This window comes from Triturus cristatus, chromosome 5_2 (assembly GCF_964204655.1).
Source record: "Triturus cristatus chromosome 5_2, aTriCri1.1, whole genome shotgun sequence".
Lineage (NCBI taxonomy): Eukaryota > Metazoa > Chordata > Amphibia > Caudata > Salamandridae > Triturus > Triturus cristatus.
In genome coordinates, this window is record NC_140588.1 from 469340356 (window position 1) to 469358786 (window position 18431).

General features: G+C 45.5%; 1 protein-coding gene and 1 long non-coding RNA gene across 3 annotated transcripts in view; one reads left to right on the forward strand and one right to left on the reverse strand.

Annotated features, from left to right (window-relative positions):
- Positions 1–14067, reverse strand: part of MED1 (mediator complex subunit 1) — a 555355-nt gene extending 541288 nt beyond the window's left edge. For both annotated transcript variants that reach the window (XM_085606628.1, XM_085606627.1), the window contains exon 1: positions 13899–14067. In XM_085606628.1, the coding sequence (XP_085462754.1) occupies positions 13899–14067 (169 nt within the window). The remainder of the gene's footprint in view (positions 1–13898) is intronic.
- A 12-nt stretch (positions 14068–14079) lies between these two features.
- Positions 14080–18431, forward strand: part of LOC146823169 (uncharacterized) — a 94248-nt gene continuing 89896 nt past the window's right edge. Inside the window, exons 1-2 of the long non-coding RNA XR_014961883.1 lie at positions 14080–14275; positions 14411–14580. This is a non-coding gene — a long non-coding RNA (uncharacterized LOC146823169). The remainder of the gene's footprint in view (positions 14276–14410; positions 14581–18431) is intronic.

An 18431-nucleotide genomic window follows, 5' to 3' on the forward strand; every position in this document is an offset into this window, starting at 1 on the left:
CCTCAGTTGGCCCCTTCTAGTATTTACAAAATTATGATCTTTATACATAGTTGTACAGCCACCAGATGGACCAGTTTTTGCCATGGGCTAATAAATAAACAAATTGGGGACACGTGTCAGAAACCAAAGCTGGCTATTGGTCTGTTCAACTCACACACTTGGAGCAATGTCCAATAAGGCCATTCCTTAGTTGTGTAAACTAACCTGGTGCTCTTTGATGCACAGACCCTCATAGTGAATGTGCAATCTCTTTTCCAACTTAGGGGCTCATTAGGATAGCGGATGGAGGCACCACCGCGGTGCTGGCGGAAAATGTCATTTACCACACGCCAGCAGCGGTCCTCACGCCAGCCATATTACAATGGGCAAACATAGCCCATTTCCTGTCCGCAGCAGTGCAAAGTGAATCACCATAAAAATGCACCCACCACTGCGGCAGTGGGAGCCAATAGAGACCCACTGGCGTGCGGAATGACATCCCGACCGCCGTACAAATCAGGATGCCCCAAACAGCCAGTCATACCATAGCGGAGAAACCACCCAACCAGAGACGGCGGAAGAACGACAGCGGAGCGCAAAACCAGACTACTGGTCCCCTCCACCTGGTCCCGAACACAATGGATCCAGCTCTACACGTCTTCCCGGTGCTGTACCGGATACACTGCCAGCAAGTAATGCACCGTCGCGGTCAATGCTGCAGGTACGCAATGATACAACCCCGCACACAACCACACAACACACAACTCCAGGGCTGATATACAGTTCCTGTCCACACCAGACACCCTGATGGGGACAGGAACACATCCACAAGTGTATCCACACATGTCCTACCTGTCAGTAAATCACCCCTCCACATCCAGGTCACCCATCAACCGCGAAATCAATGCAATATCCCATTCACATCACCGCAGTGGTGAAGACGTGGGAAAACATGCGCACAATATAGTAGGCAGGGCCAGGCATGGGCAGTCCACAAAGATCATAGGGCCACGCTTCCACCCTCCATATACTAGGCCCGCCACACCCATTAGGGGATATGCTGTGTGCTCCTCCTGTGCTCCCCCTGCACAATTACCAGCCATGTGAACCCAGACCCTGCACCACACACACCAAACAACCAGGGAGACAGTCTCAGCAGGATACTCTTCCCTTCTTACTGTTGCGAGCACGTGCAGCACTAGTTGAAGCAGGTGGGAGGGTGGGCACTGGACGCTGTGTAGTGGAAGAGGAGGCAGAGTTCCTGCTCCCTGTGTCCGCCAACATAGAGGTGTCACTGCTGGCATCAGATGACGTTGAGGTTGGCGTCTCTGGATGAGATTCCTCAAGCAGACTCCTGTCCCCCTCCGTGGCGCAGGTCACATCAGTGTGCTCGTGTGTAGCTGTCGCACCTTATGCCTCACCACTGGCATCAGTCCCCAGTCCTTCTGTGCCCATGGTAGATGCTGCAAGAGACAGACGTAGGTTCAGTTTAGTGCCATTCACACAAACATCATATGCAAGCAAAGCACAAAACAAGATGATGATACCCCCATGTTGCACACCACCCTTGGCATTACTGACCCATGTGATGCCCACACAGCCAAATAGCATGCCCGTGCCTCTGTGTAACCAGACATACAGATCCCTCGGAGCATACCTAGTGCTCTGAGGGGGGAAAAGATGTACCTCCCAAAATGTTGTCCCAGTTACATCTGGAGTCAGCATAAGGGGACAACACAGATACAGACTCAAAAATCTCAGTTCACAATTGCCAGGAGCTCATGCCATCCACCATGTTGCACTTGGGGCACAACTACAGTTGCACATTGGTGTCAGATGTGTAGTCCTTACAATTTTGAGGTCATGCACTGCACACATTGATGAAAGCACACTCAGATGAGGCACACGGCCGTTAACTTCAATGGGATGTACCTGACTCCCCCAATGCAGCCAATGCCATAAGTCCACAACTCAGAATGCAATGTCAAGGGCCAATACTTCAATGACATGAGAAAGTACAGGTAGGGAAAATGCATGACAGCTTCACCCAACACAGAGGCCACTTACAAGCCATTGCATCACACTAGCAACATCACAGAACTCAGCACTGGCTCAGGCTTGGAATATATGCAGTCACTCACAACCAAAGTCACCCTTCCCTGAATACTCATGCCCAGCTTGCTGCTGATGGTCCTTCAAACGTGCATCCAGCTCCGGCTGTGTCACAGCTAAGATGCGGGCCTTTAGTGGTGTCATGCTCCTGGGCGCCAACCTGCCAGTTCGAGGGAGCAGCCCCAGCGTCATCGCTGCCATGTTTTTGCTCAGCCGGCTGATGTCATTCCACCTCTTGTGACAGTGAGTGTGCTGTCGGTTGGAGACACCCAGAGCCCACACCTTGCATGCAATGGCCCTCCACACACCCTTACGCTGGTGGACTAAAATTTGCAGGCATGGGAGACAAGAGGGGGAAATTTCAGTGACACTTGGTTATGTACCACTATCTCGCAGGACAGGAGCAGGATACTAACTCAGCACTACTTCACAGATCTATTTAGCAGAGACAATACAGCATGACACGTAGTACATAAGCATGAGATTATCATACATAAAAAGACACCGGTATGAGGGTGGACACAGTACCTGCCCATCTCATACACATGCAGGATACCAGCACAGAAAGCCATGTGTAGGAGGCCCACATCTGCTATCCAGTTTGTGGGTGAGCAATACATACATCACATTGGAAATGATGTGTCGGGGAAGAATCACTGTGTCCTACACTGCGCACCCCTCAATGTCCTTGCCCTGTGAATGGCTGTGTCATGGAGGTCACATATAGGGATATGATCTCAATCTCACACCCTTCTCACAAGGTCTGTCGTGTGCAATCTACAGGACTAAGATAGCTCTCTGATGGATAGTCTAGCAGATATGTCTCACTCTGTACATTAAGTGATGTGTCCTTGTCAAATTGGGTAGTGACTGTGCAGCTCAGGGTGGCTCACACTGAGGTTCAACGTGGCTCATCAGGAATGTCACTTGCAGGGACAATATGAGAGGGCAAACAGTGCCTACACATGGGAGTCAGTACACAGAATAATAAAAATGGAAATGGGGGGTTGGTTCAAAAGCACAACAATCTGCAGTCTCATAGGTGAATTTCCACCAAGAGTGTCACCTCCAGGCATTAAATTCTTGTGCATAATGCAGACATATACATGGTGGCAATATTAAGTCAGACACACTTCCATCAGTACCCTCTGGACGTAAACCCTTGGTATGGTCACAGATGAGCCTGTGAACAACATTGTATACCCACACATCCATTCACACAAAAAAGGTTTGTCCTGACTTCAGCAAAACAAACTTGCTGTGTCACTGTATGGCTGCAAAAACAATGCATGTCCCTCCCATCCTGATGTGCAGCCAGGGAAATGTGTGAAATAGGCTACAAACCCCTTTCCCCTGGCTGGAGTCAGCATGCTGGGCAGTGCATCACACAAAGCCACACTCACAGGCACACACTGCAGCAGATCAACTTCATGTGTGCACTCCCTGCACTCTCACTTCCACTCTGAAACACCTACCATGACATCTTGAGCACCAGATAGCCTCCCATACTGTGTGAGCACCTCATCCACCAGGACCTCCAGCTCCTCTGTGGTGAAGGGACAGGCCCGGATGTTCTCAGTCCTCGCCATCACTGGGTCCAGGAGACAAGAGCAGCAGCAGTTGTTGGTGAGGAGTGTCAGACAGCAGTGGAAATGTGAGGCTCTCTCCCACACATTTATAGCCCCCCTGGGGTAATTTCAGTGGCTCTAAGATAATGCATTTGGTGTTCCAGCTCTGCAATCATACAATGACCGGCCCCGTGGTAGTGGAGCACGCCCACCGCTATTTTCAAAAATGCATTAGGCTGCCGCGATTGCGGTTCCCATTGGCTGTAAGGGCATGGGAAGTGACACACCGCAGGGGCCAGGCGGTCACTACTGAGACCGTGCGTATTTCAATTGCATCCAATGACCGGCCTTGCAGTAGCGGAGCACGCCTACAACTATTTTTAAAAATGCATTAAGGCTACAGCAATTGCGGATCCCATTGGCTGTAAGAGCATGGGCATTGGCGGTGACCCACCGCAGGGGCCAGGCGGTCGCTACCATGATGTGGCTGCTACCCATTGGCGCCAATGACCGTGATTTGTGTGGCAGAGCATGCCAACTGCCATTGTACTATATGTATATCACTACCGCGAGTGTGGCTTTGGCATTGGCAGTGACACACCGCAGGGGCCTGGAGGTCACTACCGCGCTGTGGCTGCTACCCATTGGCACCAATGAACGTGATTTGTGTGGTGAAGCACTTTGACAGCACCTATGGACACATCATGCTGTGCCAATGGCCAGTTCTCAATAGTGCACAGTAGACACAGGATTCATGGCATAAGATTGTGCATACAATGCCAATGTAACATTTACCTCCTGCTGACTACACATTCCATGTTTGTGTATATGATTGAAAACATTGGCATGTACTCCCTCACATGTCACTTGTGATATTGCTGGACATGTACACAGAACAGTGTTGTGATGGACTCTCCAATGGGTACACATGTCAATGCGTGATAGGGCTGAGCAACTCACAGTGATGAAGGTCTGACAACACAGTGTGAATATTTCACTGTCTACATTGCTTGGCTCATGCACATACTTGTTGGTTACGCACAGACTGTGCTCATTGGGTTGTTGATGTGTGCCCTGTTCGACTTACACAAGAATATGTGGAAGGTATAGCAGCTAGGTAGGAGACAGTAGTGTTTCTGTTTCACAAATGTGCTGTATGAAATACTCTCATGGCTGCTCAGGCAAGATGTGGCCATATTCCTTTGGGCATTCACATAGATATTGTTTTGGAGGTACTCACTGTGTGAAAAGTGGACAAGTGTACGACTAGTGTAGCTGAAGGTGTCCCTACATGTAAGTTGAGCTGTAAGCTGTACTGTAATAACAGTTATTGTTGGCGTTGTGTCAGTCAAAATGTAAGAAGTTGGACACATCTCATGGTGGATTGCATTGACATGTGTCCCCTTTCATCTCACCTAGGAGGAGACCAAATGTGCATCATCCCTTCACAGTGCTGGCAGACATGGAGAATGAGGAGGTCATACGGAAATTCTGTCTGGATCGACCTACCCTACAAGACCTATGTGTTAAGTTGGAACACCACTTGCAGAACATATCCGACTGCTTTCACACCAACGTCTAAGGTGATGGTGGCACTGCATTTTTTTGCTACTGGATCATTCCAGTACACGGTGTCCAGCACAGATGGGATGTCGCAACCTATGTTCAGCATGGTGGTACGTGATGTCCCGTCAGTTATGATGACCAACAAGGGCAGACATATCTATTTCCCCAGGAGGCATGAATTGGCAGCTGTGAAGGGTGATTTTTATGCCCTTGGGCACATCCCCAATGTTGTTGGTGCCATTGACTGCAGACATGTTGGCCTGGTTCCACCACAGGCAAGTGAGCACATCTACAGGAACAGGAAACATTTCAATTCCATCAATGTGCAAATGGTGTGCCAGGCGGATATGATCATCTCACACGTCTGTGCCAAATTTCCCGGATCGGGCAATGACTCGTATACTATGCGTAACTGCATTGTGCCATAGCTGATGGATAATCTGCTTCCGGAGCGTACATGGATTGTGGGCGAGTACGCAGCTATGTGCGAGACATGCTTTCCTCTGCCACAGTTATATTACAAAGTTGGTCTGTGTATCTCACACCTAGGTGACTCTGCATATCCCAACCATCTTTGGTTGCTGAGCCCAATGCGGAATACCAGGACACCAACTGAAGCCCGCCACAATGATGCCCATGGGAGGACACATCATGTGGTGGAGCGTACTTTAGGTCTCCTGAACTCATGGTTTTGCTGCCTCAACAAGACCACAGGTGCACTGATGTACTCACCCAAAAAGGTGAGTCAGACTGTTGTAGCATGCTGCATGCTCCAAAACCTGGCCTTGAGAAAGGAGATGCATCTGCTCCTGGATGCTGATGAGCAGCCGAGGCCCCCACCTGTAAACCAACCCATGTCCAGTGACGAGGATAGTGGAGAGAAGGAAGGTGTCAACCACCGTCAACCGCTCATCAACCGCTACTTCACTTGAAGGTGAGTGACAATGTACAAAGGGGCCATTGTCTGCTGATGTTGGTGAAAAGGTCTATGTGAGCTTTGTGACTGCAGCCTGTTGTTGACTCCGTGCTGGCTGCCAATGTTTCTGGGACAGGGTAGTTTAGCACAGATACAGGAGGTCTATGTCGGTACTGTTGCTCATTGTAATGTGTGCAGAGTGGAGTACCTTGATGACAAGTGTTGTGTGATGGTTGTGATGCCACCATCCGACTAGTGAATATGGTTCTGTTTTCCTAGGTCCCTTCAGCCTCTCCTTGCCTACAAACAATCCATGCTCCTGATACATTGTGATAATGTTGAACATTGTACATCCTGTGATAAACATGGAGCAGACACAACTACATAGGTGTATAATGACTGTTTATTTACAAGGGGTACATGTGACAGGGAAGTGAACATTTACAAAAAAGGTGAATAGTGTATCAATGAGTTGTCATTGATGGAAGATGATACAATCGAGTAGTCACCATATTAATGTGGTGACCCAGTCCAACAGACGGATGCCATTAACATGGCAGTGTGGGGAAGGACAGTCAACAAAGTCAATGCAATGGTGAAGAGGTGTGACATCATAGCTGGCTCCTTGACTGGTGTTTGGCAGGTGCTTTGCCACAAGATCCTCCCTTGGATTTCTTAGGCTGGCCGCTTGGTCGTTTGGCAGGGGGGCCCTCTGCTGCGGGACCAGTGGGGTCTGAGGAGTCCCCCCTCTCCGAAGCCGCAGGGAAGGATGTAGAAAAGTCATCCTGCGGGGCACCGAAGTGAGGTGGAGGTGTTGTTTGGGTCGCAGGCCTGTCTCTCAGAAACGCCACTAGCTGGCCCAAAAGGTCCACGATTTGGCCCATGTGGGTGTTCATGGACCTCAGCAGCAGGAGAAGCTCACGGGAATCTTCCCGAGCCTGGCCAGTTTGTCCCAGGCCCGCTCATAGGCCTCAAGGACTCTGGTGATGTTGGCCAGGGCTTCGATCCTAATGTCCGGTTGGCTTTGACTCCCCCTTGCCCTCCCACCTGCCCTGCTGTCACAGACTTGTTGCCTCACCACTGTATGCACCCGCCTACTCTCCCTGCCCTCCTCAGTTGGTGGGGAGGGGTGGTCATCCTCTGGGGCAGAGAGAGTGTTGTAGGCAGTACTGGTGGTGGTGGAGGAGGCCCCACATGTCATTACAGCAGTGGTCAGTGTAGTTGTTGCTGATGTTGTGGCGGTGGGGGTAGTGGGGTCCTGGAACTGTTGTGCCCTAGCAGGCCAGATGGGCTGGCTTCTTGCTCCGCCACCTCGAAATCCAGGGAGTCATCATCAGAGAGTCCACCGGGGGTGGAGACTGGCTCTGCAGGTTGGTGTCTTCATCCTCTGCAGCCAGTTCTTGGTCACCTGTGGGACTGGGGGGTAAATGGTCATTGAAGTGCACCCCTCAAGCTTGGCGTTCGTGGATCTTATTTACAGGTTATGCAACACACAATTTACTAGTTGTCACATTGTATGTCTGCACAATAATGTGCATCATGACATGATGTGGAGGTACATACAGTACTTGTCCATGGTGTGACAGGTCAATGGATACCATGCCCTACGTGCAGATTTTGTGATTACAAGGACATGTCATCTAATGACTATCGGCACTACGACTTGATGTGAAGCATCTTTGCGGATTACTCTTCCTGGCAGGCACTACATATGCGCATGAACTAGCCATTGTCATCTCATGCATACCTTTGTAATGTCCTGTGCTTTGCTTTATTTGTTTTACAGACCATGCTTGTTATTTATTCATATGGGCCTTGATGCTTTGCCCGCATGGAACTTACAGATAGCATTCAGTGCTGTGCAAGTTTGTGCCCTGTATTTTCTCTACATGTGATTTGGTGAGTCACACTTTGGTTTCTGTGACAGTTGCATACCCTTAGCTGTCTGCACACTGTAATTGGATATTGGGTCTGTGACAATTTTGGTGGGATGGGAGTGCTGGTGTGGTCATATGGCTCCATGCTTTTCAAGAGGAATGGTGGGGTGCATGCACTGTCTACTTACCTGTTCTGTTGTCACATTGGGATTGAATTTCTGGCAAATCTCTCTGGGTGTGTGTCCGATTGCTCCATCCTGCTCAGGGGTGCCTGGTGGGAGTTGTAGTGCAAGCCTCTTACCCCAAACAGCCCTCCCTTGGAAGATGGCTACCTACCTGTTAGATTAAGTTGAACAATGCAATGGCTGCCACATGCTTCTGGGTGGGGGGGGTAAATAGAGTACTACATCCTGCTCAGGGGCGGGACAGGGGGCCTGATGGGAGTTGTAGTGCAAGCCTCCCACCCCCAAACAGCCCTCCCTGGGAAGATGGCTACCTACCTGTTAGATGAAGGTGTACAATGCAATGGCTGCCACATGCTTCTGGGGGATGGGGGGGGGGGCGGAGTGCTCCATCTTGCGGAGCTGTGGCACAAATGGGCCTGGTGGAAGTTGAAGTGCTGGCTGCCTGTACACATGCAACCCTGGGAATGTTGATGGGTGCAGAGGAATGGACTTGCGCCTAGGTGTACCTTTGTAGTTGTTCAAGACAGTACATAGCAGTGTAATAGTATACATTTGTTTGTCCTTACCAGCCTGCACTCCCCTGGCTATTCCTGTGAGACTCTCTGGATGCAGTATGGCAAGCACCTTCTCCGCCCATGCAGTAAATGTTCTTGGTGGAATGGGAGAGCCACCGCCAGTCATCTGAGCCAGCTGATGGTTCTTCAGTTTCACCATCCTCTTGAGGTCATGCCACCGCTTCATGATTTCCTGCTTGAAGCGCGGGGTGGTCCCTACTGCATTGACCTTGTTGACTATCCTTTCCCACATTTGGGCTCTGGTGGCTACTGGTGTTTGTTGGACCAGGGTAGCAAACAAATGTGGTTCTACTCTGCTCATCTCTGTCATCGTGGTCGTGGTTGTTCTTTTCACAGCTCTGCCCGCTACCAGCGGTCTTTTGTGGCATCGCGGTCGGGATTTTTTGGCGGTTGATCAGATTCAGACTGCCGGTTTTGCCGCGGTACCAGCAGACGGTTGATTTCCGCTACCATGGCAGTCGGGGTGGTTTTCCAACCGCCATCCAAATAGACCCCTTAGTAGGTTTGTATTGCAGGTGTGCAAGTGGGAGAGAGTGGGAGTTAATTGCAGAGTTCTATATATGTTTTACCTGTGCTTTCTACTCTTATTACAAAGCTGGGCCTGCTTTTGCATATAAGCAAGACTCTCAAAAATCAGGACAGTTTGAGCAGGGACGTAGCAAGGGTGGGGCGGTCCGAGTTTTGGGATGGCTGCCACCCCCTGGTCTTACCTGCCGTCTCGGGCGGCAATCGCAAGCCTCACACCTGCTCCTCAATGCGCCTGCCGCGGGGCAGTAAACGGAGGAACCGCCACGGGTGACCAAAGTGCTAGCTACGCCACTGAGTTAGAGTGTACAGATTGAGCACACTTGGGAAATTGAGCACAGGGAGAATTATTAAAAGAGAGCTAGGGATAGTGGAGAGCTCCGATTCAAGACAGGACTGGTGACCTCTGTGTTTGTTTTGTCCCTTCACGGGTATAAATGGGCATGGATTCATATTTGGCCTCCCATTGTAATTTAGTTTATTTTGTTAGTTCGTCGTTTGTTCCATACACCCCTTCCCTTGGGGTCATCAGGGACATCCTGCTTACAATCATAACAAAGGATTCATGCTGCCTCATTTCAGGTAACAGAATGCCTTCACTCAGTTGTCACTTCTCAGACTTATCCGTAAAACAGGTTAAACCAAGTGGGATTTATCCCAATTTATCAATTGGACCACAGCTGCATCCTCTTTCCTTAATACACACGAAGGATAATGTATGTAATCTGGCATCTTCAAGGAGCTCCAACTCCACTCGGCCGTGAAGAACGAGAACCTAAATGTATCATTTAGATTAGAAACAATTAATTGCTTCCATTATAGCATCCAATGTGCAGCATATGGTCCTTATACGGCTTAAAATGTGCTAACTTGTGAATCCTATAAATTTATATTTTTAGCATTGGATTGTTCCTTTTTTGTGCCAGAACAGTCAAAAGCTGAAGACTGAAATGACTAGCGATGTGACTGATAAATCCAAAGCCAGAAAGATCAGTTACTGACTCAGTTCTTCCATGGAGAGCTCAACTTTGCCAGTAAATAAAGAAATATTCACTGTAGGTTAGGTAATAAATTAATCTTTATCACCCTCAATATTTCCACCAAACTGACTACAGAGCATATTCACTTTCCTAAAGGCAGTTCAGTTGCTAATAATCTCTACGTGACTTCTGTTCCTTTCACATATAAAATAGCCAGTTACAGAGGTTTCTTTAAATGTGCATTAATAATGTATCAGTCCCCTCTTTATTGTCCTTCAGAGTTTTAGCCATTATAGATCTTGCTTTAGAGTGCTTTCATTTCTTCTCTAAAAGTATATTGGGGTCAGGTAAAAGTAAATACAGTGATATGTTGCCGATACATCGTGTGTTAGTTTTAGAAAGGGTGGTGGGGGGGTGAAAGGGGTTGATGAGTGGTGCCTTAGACTCCACACAGACCCCGCCCCTCACGCTGTCTCAGAATCCCTTCATATTCTACAGTAAAGTTCCATTGCAAGGCACATTTGAAGCTCACGCTGTGAATAAAACCGGGGGCAAAGGAGCAGCTCTTAAGGGAAAAAGACATGGCCATATCATCTTAGTAGCTAGTCCTTGGGTAAGCTTACAGTATGGCATCTTTTTACATGGCTGTATATGGCAATACAGTGTCTGTCTTGGAAGATGGCTTCACCACATTCAGCAACACATGGAACGAGAAGTCGAAGTAATTGTTTGTTGCGGATAGTGGCATCCTCCAATTTGTCTGGTTCAGCATCTTCTGCTGGAGACAGGTCAAATCCTTCATCTCCAGTAACTGGTATTCAGAATGAAGATTTTGGAGCCAAATTATAAGATCGAGTCGACATGCACAGTACAAAAGAACACCACTTACCAACTCAGGCCACAAAAACAAAAAGACACTGACCTTCACTGTAGCTCCCAATGATGCAGCAGAAAAAGGTAAAGAGTCGCAACAACTCAATAGTCTTATATTTTGAAGACTGGTCAGTATTACTAGAGCTTAAAAACAGTAGAACGTTACAGCTACTAATAGCACAGGGTCATGGGTCACCCAGAAACTGGACAACGCATTTCCAATTGTTAAGTTTACTTCCTGGTGATACCAATGTTAAGAAAGGATCAGGCTGAGCGTAAGAAACCTGTTTTTTTTTTTGCATGATCACCCTGGATTCTCCACCTTTTTGCTGAACCTTATTTTTGCTGACTATAGCACACTATGCACTTTACCCCTGCTAACCAGTAGTAAATTGCCTGTGTGCCCCCCCCCCCCCTTTTTACATGGTTGAATCAGTATACTTTTAATTGGTATACTTTTCTATTTCCTTAAAATATAGTACCTGTACGTTAAATGCCACTAGTGGGCTCCATCATCTAGTGGGCCATCTTCAACAGTGGCAGTGTGAACAATAGGCTTGCCCTGGATACTCAGTTGGCCTCTGCTGGAGTGCGTTCTGACCCACCCCCCACCCACCCTCTCCAAGTTCTGTTCCCGAGCATCTCCTACTACCCCTGAAAACCTGGAACGTAGAAACATTTTGACTCGAAAGATCGCTGGAGAACCGGTGCAAACATGCCAAACTGAACCAACCAAGGTGTGTTGATGCTTGCTAAAGATTTAGGTTTCTTCTGCTCAACTTTTTCGCAATGGCAAATACTCTGCAGCGAGACCCTGCTGAGACTGTACCCAGCCTTTTGGAGTCTTCTTTGACTACAGCCTGTAGTCTTGCCCCGCTGGAGGAATCTCAGCTCCAAAAAAGTGACCAAAAGAGGACAAAAAAAGTCCTCATTGGGTGAAGGTTTTAAAGGTATCCGACCGGTAAGGGATTTTCACTGATTGTAAAGTTCTAATTTCTCCCACTTCGAGTTTTTGTGGCAAAAACCAACTGCTTCAATATGATCGCATCCAATGTTTATCTGGTCTAGAGGAGCCCTCCTCAGCTACAGCTTGCTGCCTTTCTTATCTGAAGCTGTTTGACTTCCATTCTTGATAGTAAGTACCAAGTTAAAACCTCCGACCAGGTTGGACCTAGTTTCGGTATCAGTCTTGCAATCTATTATGGTTCGCCGCAAAACACACCTAGAACCAGTTGACCACGGTTGTCACTTAACAATTTGTAATTTAATATAACAGGTTAAAAAAATAATCTGATCTCTGGCTCACTTTACTGGTTTGCTGTTTATTAATTAAAATGTACCCTATTTTTCTAAATTTTTAGGGATTTTTCTTGTGTTGTGACTTTATTACTGCATATATACTTTACACATGTCTCCAAGTTGAACCTCTCTCCTCTGTGCCATAGCTACCAAGTGGTTGAGCTCACAGTAATTTTGTGACTATAGTGGTTCACTCTGACAAGAATTGTGTTTCTTACACGGAGCAGTACTTATTTTAACTGGAGAGATACCCCTGAAAGTTTGTACCTGAGGCAGAGGTTTGCATTCAACCCTGCAGCCGCAGGTACAAATCCTGGACAGGGAACACCAGCATCCACAGTACCACAGAGTTAGTATAATACTGTTCGGCAGGCAGCGTTTCTAAACTGCAGAGCTTAGGCTGCCAACCCTATGTAAATGCCATTCTATTGAAATCAAGAACCACTTTGCAAATGTGACTAGTGACTGCATTTAATACAATGAAATCTCTGAAAACAAGTGAAACATATTGGCCTTGCCAATGCTTGTTCACCCGTCTTTTCATCATGGTTTTCCTATCTTCCCCCTTCTTTCTTCCTTTTTCGCTCTGGGTCAAAGTCTGATTATGAATACAGTGTGCCCAGAAATTAGATTTTGGTTTGCACCACCTGCAGAAATTAACCACTGTTTAACAAACATGAAGCAAATTCATAAATGCGTCACCCGAAAGCGACAGTTTAGATAATCTTCCTTAGACAATCACGTTGCACCACAATTTACGGCAGGAGTTGCAGACGCATACAATTAATTGGAAATGTTAAAGTACCGACCCGATATGCTTAAGGTTATGACAAGAATTAATGTCACCTGGACGACTAATTGCCTTTCAGGTGCATCCCAGACCCAGTGACGGACTCATCTGGCAACACTAAGCACTCTTAAAACACAAGATTGACGAAAGGTCACCGCCGTGTCATGGGGTCAGTCGACAGCCACATCCTACGGGACAAGCTCTAGTTGGAGTGCGCAAGAGGGACTTTGCTGTAGAGTTCTAAGGGTTCCAACAAGATCTGCGTGTGAATAGCTCAATAAACACTGGCTTTGTCTCTGCATCACACTACAAACTTTGGACTTCAAATCCCAGAATCAACCTCGACTGGATGAGCTACTCACGCATGTGCCTAGGAAACTTAAGACCTCTGCTGCTCATCTTCCAACCTCAGACACATGCTCTGGATATAAAAGGAACATCTCTGTATCTGGTCGTTGTACATCTATTTGTAAAGAAGTGAAACATTTGATAAACAAATACGACTTTCTTTCTAAAAATGTGTAAATGTATAGAAAAGTCGTTCGTGTACTCAAACGCACGTGTCTGAAGCACGCGGCAAACGAGTATGTGTGCACAGAGGGGCCGCTGAAAGGACTGCTTGCTCGAGTTAGAAGCTACTAATGTTCGCTTACCAATATTCTGCCTCGGTGCGACCGGCGGTTTCTGCAGGATGAGCGATGGCTGGGGGCACAAAACAAAGCCTATTTGTCCCCCAGTTTCCTGAGTGACCTTTGGCAGAGGCGTGCCTGCTTTCTCGGGTACATTCACAGCACCCTCCATCTCCAGTTCGACTTTATCCATGCTCCAGACCAGGACAAAGCCTCACACGACACAGGTGCGAAGGAAGTTCTTTTAAGCACCACAACTTGTGCGGAAGGACCCGACTAACACAGCTGCAAATCCAAAACAGCTTAATTGTGCGCGGGCAAGCGAAGTCCTTCACCATATTTCCTCAGCACCCGGGGCAGCTGCTGGCGTCACTGCGTTAGTTCTGACGCAGTGAGTTGAGGTTAGAAAATATTTCGGATGGGTGTGGCAAAAGCTCAGTCTTTCTGGAACTTTTTTAAACAATGTTTATCAACATGCAAGCAATTTCCACCCAAAATAAACACGAGTTTCCCTAATTGACTTTTTTTTCTAGCAGATATGACGCTGCATTCTGGGACGTGTAGTTTTGCCATGTGAAGTTGCTAGGATCGCCCATTGAGGTGATTGCTCGCTGAGGAAATATGAGGCGATGTACAGGTCATGACTGAATTTGAGTCCCTGCAAAGATGACGAAGTCTTTCATCCTTCTGGTGGCTGTTTATTGCGGTAATAGTAATACTGGATTAATCTCATTCTAATTAGTTACTCATGAACAGTGGTAAATATAAATAAGAATTATTGCTATTAAATATTGCACGTAATGGAAAAACGAAAACTGGAACTCACATTAGAGTATGGGTACTCGCACACGTTTTTTCAGGGATCAAAATGTTTGGTATGTGGTTTGGTATGTGGTATGTTTGGTATGTGGTCAGGGCAGGAGGGTTGGCGTGGCGGTGTTTGTGGTGTGGTGGGTACAAGGGAAGTGAAGCATATATATCAAGTGATTGCATTACACAATGTGAAAACAGAAAACCCAGGATTAATCCAGACTTCCCCACTTTATCACATTGTGTGATTCCAGGCAATTGGTTTCACTTTCCCTTCTTTTGCTTTATTATCAAATATACGCAGACCTCGAAATATATGACTTCAGGATGTGAGCTTTACAAAATCTTCTCCTGTGTTTGATTTAATAAATTATAATGTTCATGTATAATAGGAACCCAGGCCACCGAGAGGATGCACTTAACTGACTTAACTCTTAGTACAATGTTGTCAGGGTGGGGTAAGAATGAATGTTTTTAAATTCATGTTTGAAAACTTTCACTTTAAACAAAAAAATACTTCTCAACTTACTGATATAATCTTAATTACTAAGGAAAAACTGTTCTGCATTTAATGAAATACACTTTTTGAATTTTGAAGAGACTTTATAAAACACTTTTGCTGTAAGATGCGTTTAAAAATTAAAGTATTCGTTAAGTTAAGAGGTGCAGAACACCATAATGACTTCCTTTCTTCCACTTCACCTATAAATAAATGCTTGCCTGTTTAACATCTTTTTAATGTTACTGCTGAGAGTAAACAGCAGCTGTAGACCAGGAGGTCGCATATAAAGGCCAGGAGAGCAGCATGCGGCCCTGGGGCTGTATTTGAGTATCAGTGCATTAGAGGAAACCAAATCATGGAAAACCAATTTCAAAGAAAGGCACATTAAAGGAGATACAAATACATGGCAAATTAAAGGAGACATTTTAAAGTAAAGATTAATTTTAAGGAAACATCCAGAATCACATATTGGCTGAAGATTTGGGGTAGTAAGGTTTTTCCAGTTTAGGAATGGGTGATGTTTATGGTCAATAAGGTGTCTTTAGGGTTCGGGGATGGGTGGTAAGGGTTATTCAGGAATCAGGCATGGGTAGGGTTTAGGATAGTGAGAGGTTTTAGGGTTTACGGATGGGTGTCATGCAGAAGTGCTGAGTTTAAAAAAAAAGTTTTATTACTTATGGGTGGAGTTTAGGGCTGGTGAGTGTTTTTTTAAGATTCAGTTCTAGGTAGAGTTTTGGGGAGGTGAAGGTTTTTTAGTGTTGGGGTTGTGTGGAGCTTTGGGTGGTGTGGGTTTTAAGTGTTCATGGCTGAGTGAGAGTAGGGGCAGTGAGATGTTTTAGGTGCCACAAATGGCTGGTTTTCAGGGGTGGTGAGGTTTTTTAGGGTTCAGGAATAGTGGTGTTTAATGGTGGTGCAGGGTTTTAAGAGATCATGGATAGGTGGGGTTTAGGAATAGAAAGGATTTCTTTAAGGTTCAGGGATGGGTGGAGTTTCGGGGAAGTGATGGGGTTTTAGGTTAAGAGATGAGTGGGGTTTAGGAATAGAAAGGGTTTTTCGGATTCTGGGATAGGTGTAGTTTATGCATGGGAAGGCATTTTTAGGGGTCATAGATAGATGGCTACTACGGGTGGTGAGGGTTCAGCAAATAAAAGAAATTAAAAGTATCCAAGGTAATTGTTTGACAATGTAAAATATATAAATCCAAAATAATGTCCACCGACACAAAGGATTGAAATAAATACCTTAGACAGCAATGTTTCTGAAAGTAAGACCTGCAACCATTTCATCACACATTAAAAATTAATATGCAGAAGCCAATAAAAAAAATTGTATGAATTGGTTTCTGTGAAATGGCAAATGCTATTTATTCTAAAAATGTTCATTAAACCATTTAGAAGAAATGGTTTCTCAGTAATGCTATTCCATTAAATCGTTTTTCTTTGAAATTACATCCAAATGGAACTATGTGGCATGAGAATTTGTGTTTTTGAATCAGACTCTAGCTTACTAGAGTATTTTTTTTTATTTAAACTAAATCCCCTGCATTGACAAATTTGAAAAAACACACCCTTTGGACTCTACTCAGTGTTTTACTTTTCTTCTGGCTCATGTAATCTCTTAATCTCACTGCCTGGCTGCCAAGGGGCCCATGGCATGTATGATACCTGGTCTGGGTCTGACTTTTTTGCCAACAGTACATTTCCATTGTGGGAACTGTAGTTTCTGTTTCAGCATTGCAAGTAATGGCCCAAGAATCTAACCATACAAAGTGTTCTAGTGACTAAAAGCCAGGACATACAAGACATGGGACCCCATTGGCAACAACACAGCTACAATGCATAATATGTTAATGGAATTTCGTAACTTCTTCCTGCTCCTATGTCAAGAGGGAGACTTTCTGACTGTCGTGACACTCGTTATAAAAACACTCTGTGCCTGATTACAAGTATGCTAATAATTTTCACATCTGATAAAAATGTGGCACCAAGGTGTTTGGAATTTAATGGATGTGGTAATTATCACTATTCTGACCTTTTAGGGAATAACAAACCGATTGCCTGTACCCTTGTAAAATTCTGGCCGGTTTGACCTACTGAAACTTAACAAAAGAAGCAGCCCTAATCACTCCTGGCAATTTCCAGTTATGATAAACATCACACCATTTGTAATTGCCATCCCTGCTCAAACTGGAGCTTATGCAGGGTTTGCAGTTGTAGAAGTGAAATGTTTTATTTGAAAATTGTGCCTAATATAGGTTTGGTTTAGTTAGCATAACTAGGCTGCATTAACAAGAGGGCTTTTCATATTGCAGAAAAGTGCATGTTTATTTGTTGGGCACCAGCCACATGCATTCATGTGTCAAATTAGTTTCAATAAAATGATTGAAATTCATAGGCACACCATGGTATCTGTCCTTGTGTGTAAGTGCAACTCATGGTTGGATTCCTCAGGAAGGAACGTGCTTGTGTTGTTATGAATGTGCAAAAGTGGTTCTTTGTTGCCCTCTTGTGTTTTGAATTAATAAAAATAATGTCTGTGCAACATATTATACATTTTACAGCAAATAAAAAGTATTTGTAAGTATATGGTATTTTAGAATTAATATCATGATTGGTGCTGTGCAAGTAACATTTTTAGCGCTGCCTTTCTACATGAAATCATGCTATGACTTTGTTTTTTCATTGTGCAGAACATTATGAAAGACATGCTTTTTGGGAAAGTGCCATATTTTCTATCTTTCCAGTGAGACTTAAGTCTTTTCTGTTGCTTAAAGAGGGTTAGATGCTCGTGGTCCACTCTGTATTTACCTTTTACTATTATTGATATCGTGAATTTTCAGATGTGCTGTGCTTGTTTAATTTCTTAAAGGTACAGGGCACTTTGCATTATTATGATTCTGGTTTTATACTAATTGCGTTGATTAACTTATGACTTTTGCTTTCTGTAATACTATTACTTCAAAAAATGCAAAAATACTGTGAACTGGAAAATCCTTGTTGTGCAGGTTTTCTTAATGATCTTATCTGAGCAATAAGGTTTAGGACTAAGCCATTCCTGCCTATCTATCCTTCTGAATTAATTATGGGTGGGGTAGTAACAGCGTTTAGTGGAGGATGAGGGAAATGGCTATTTTGTGTTTGTAAGAAATTGGGTTAGTAGTTGAGAGGGGTGAGAGCCCCACTCGGGTAATAATTACAATTCTTGTCAGGGTGAACCACAATAGGCACTAAATATATCTGTGCTCT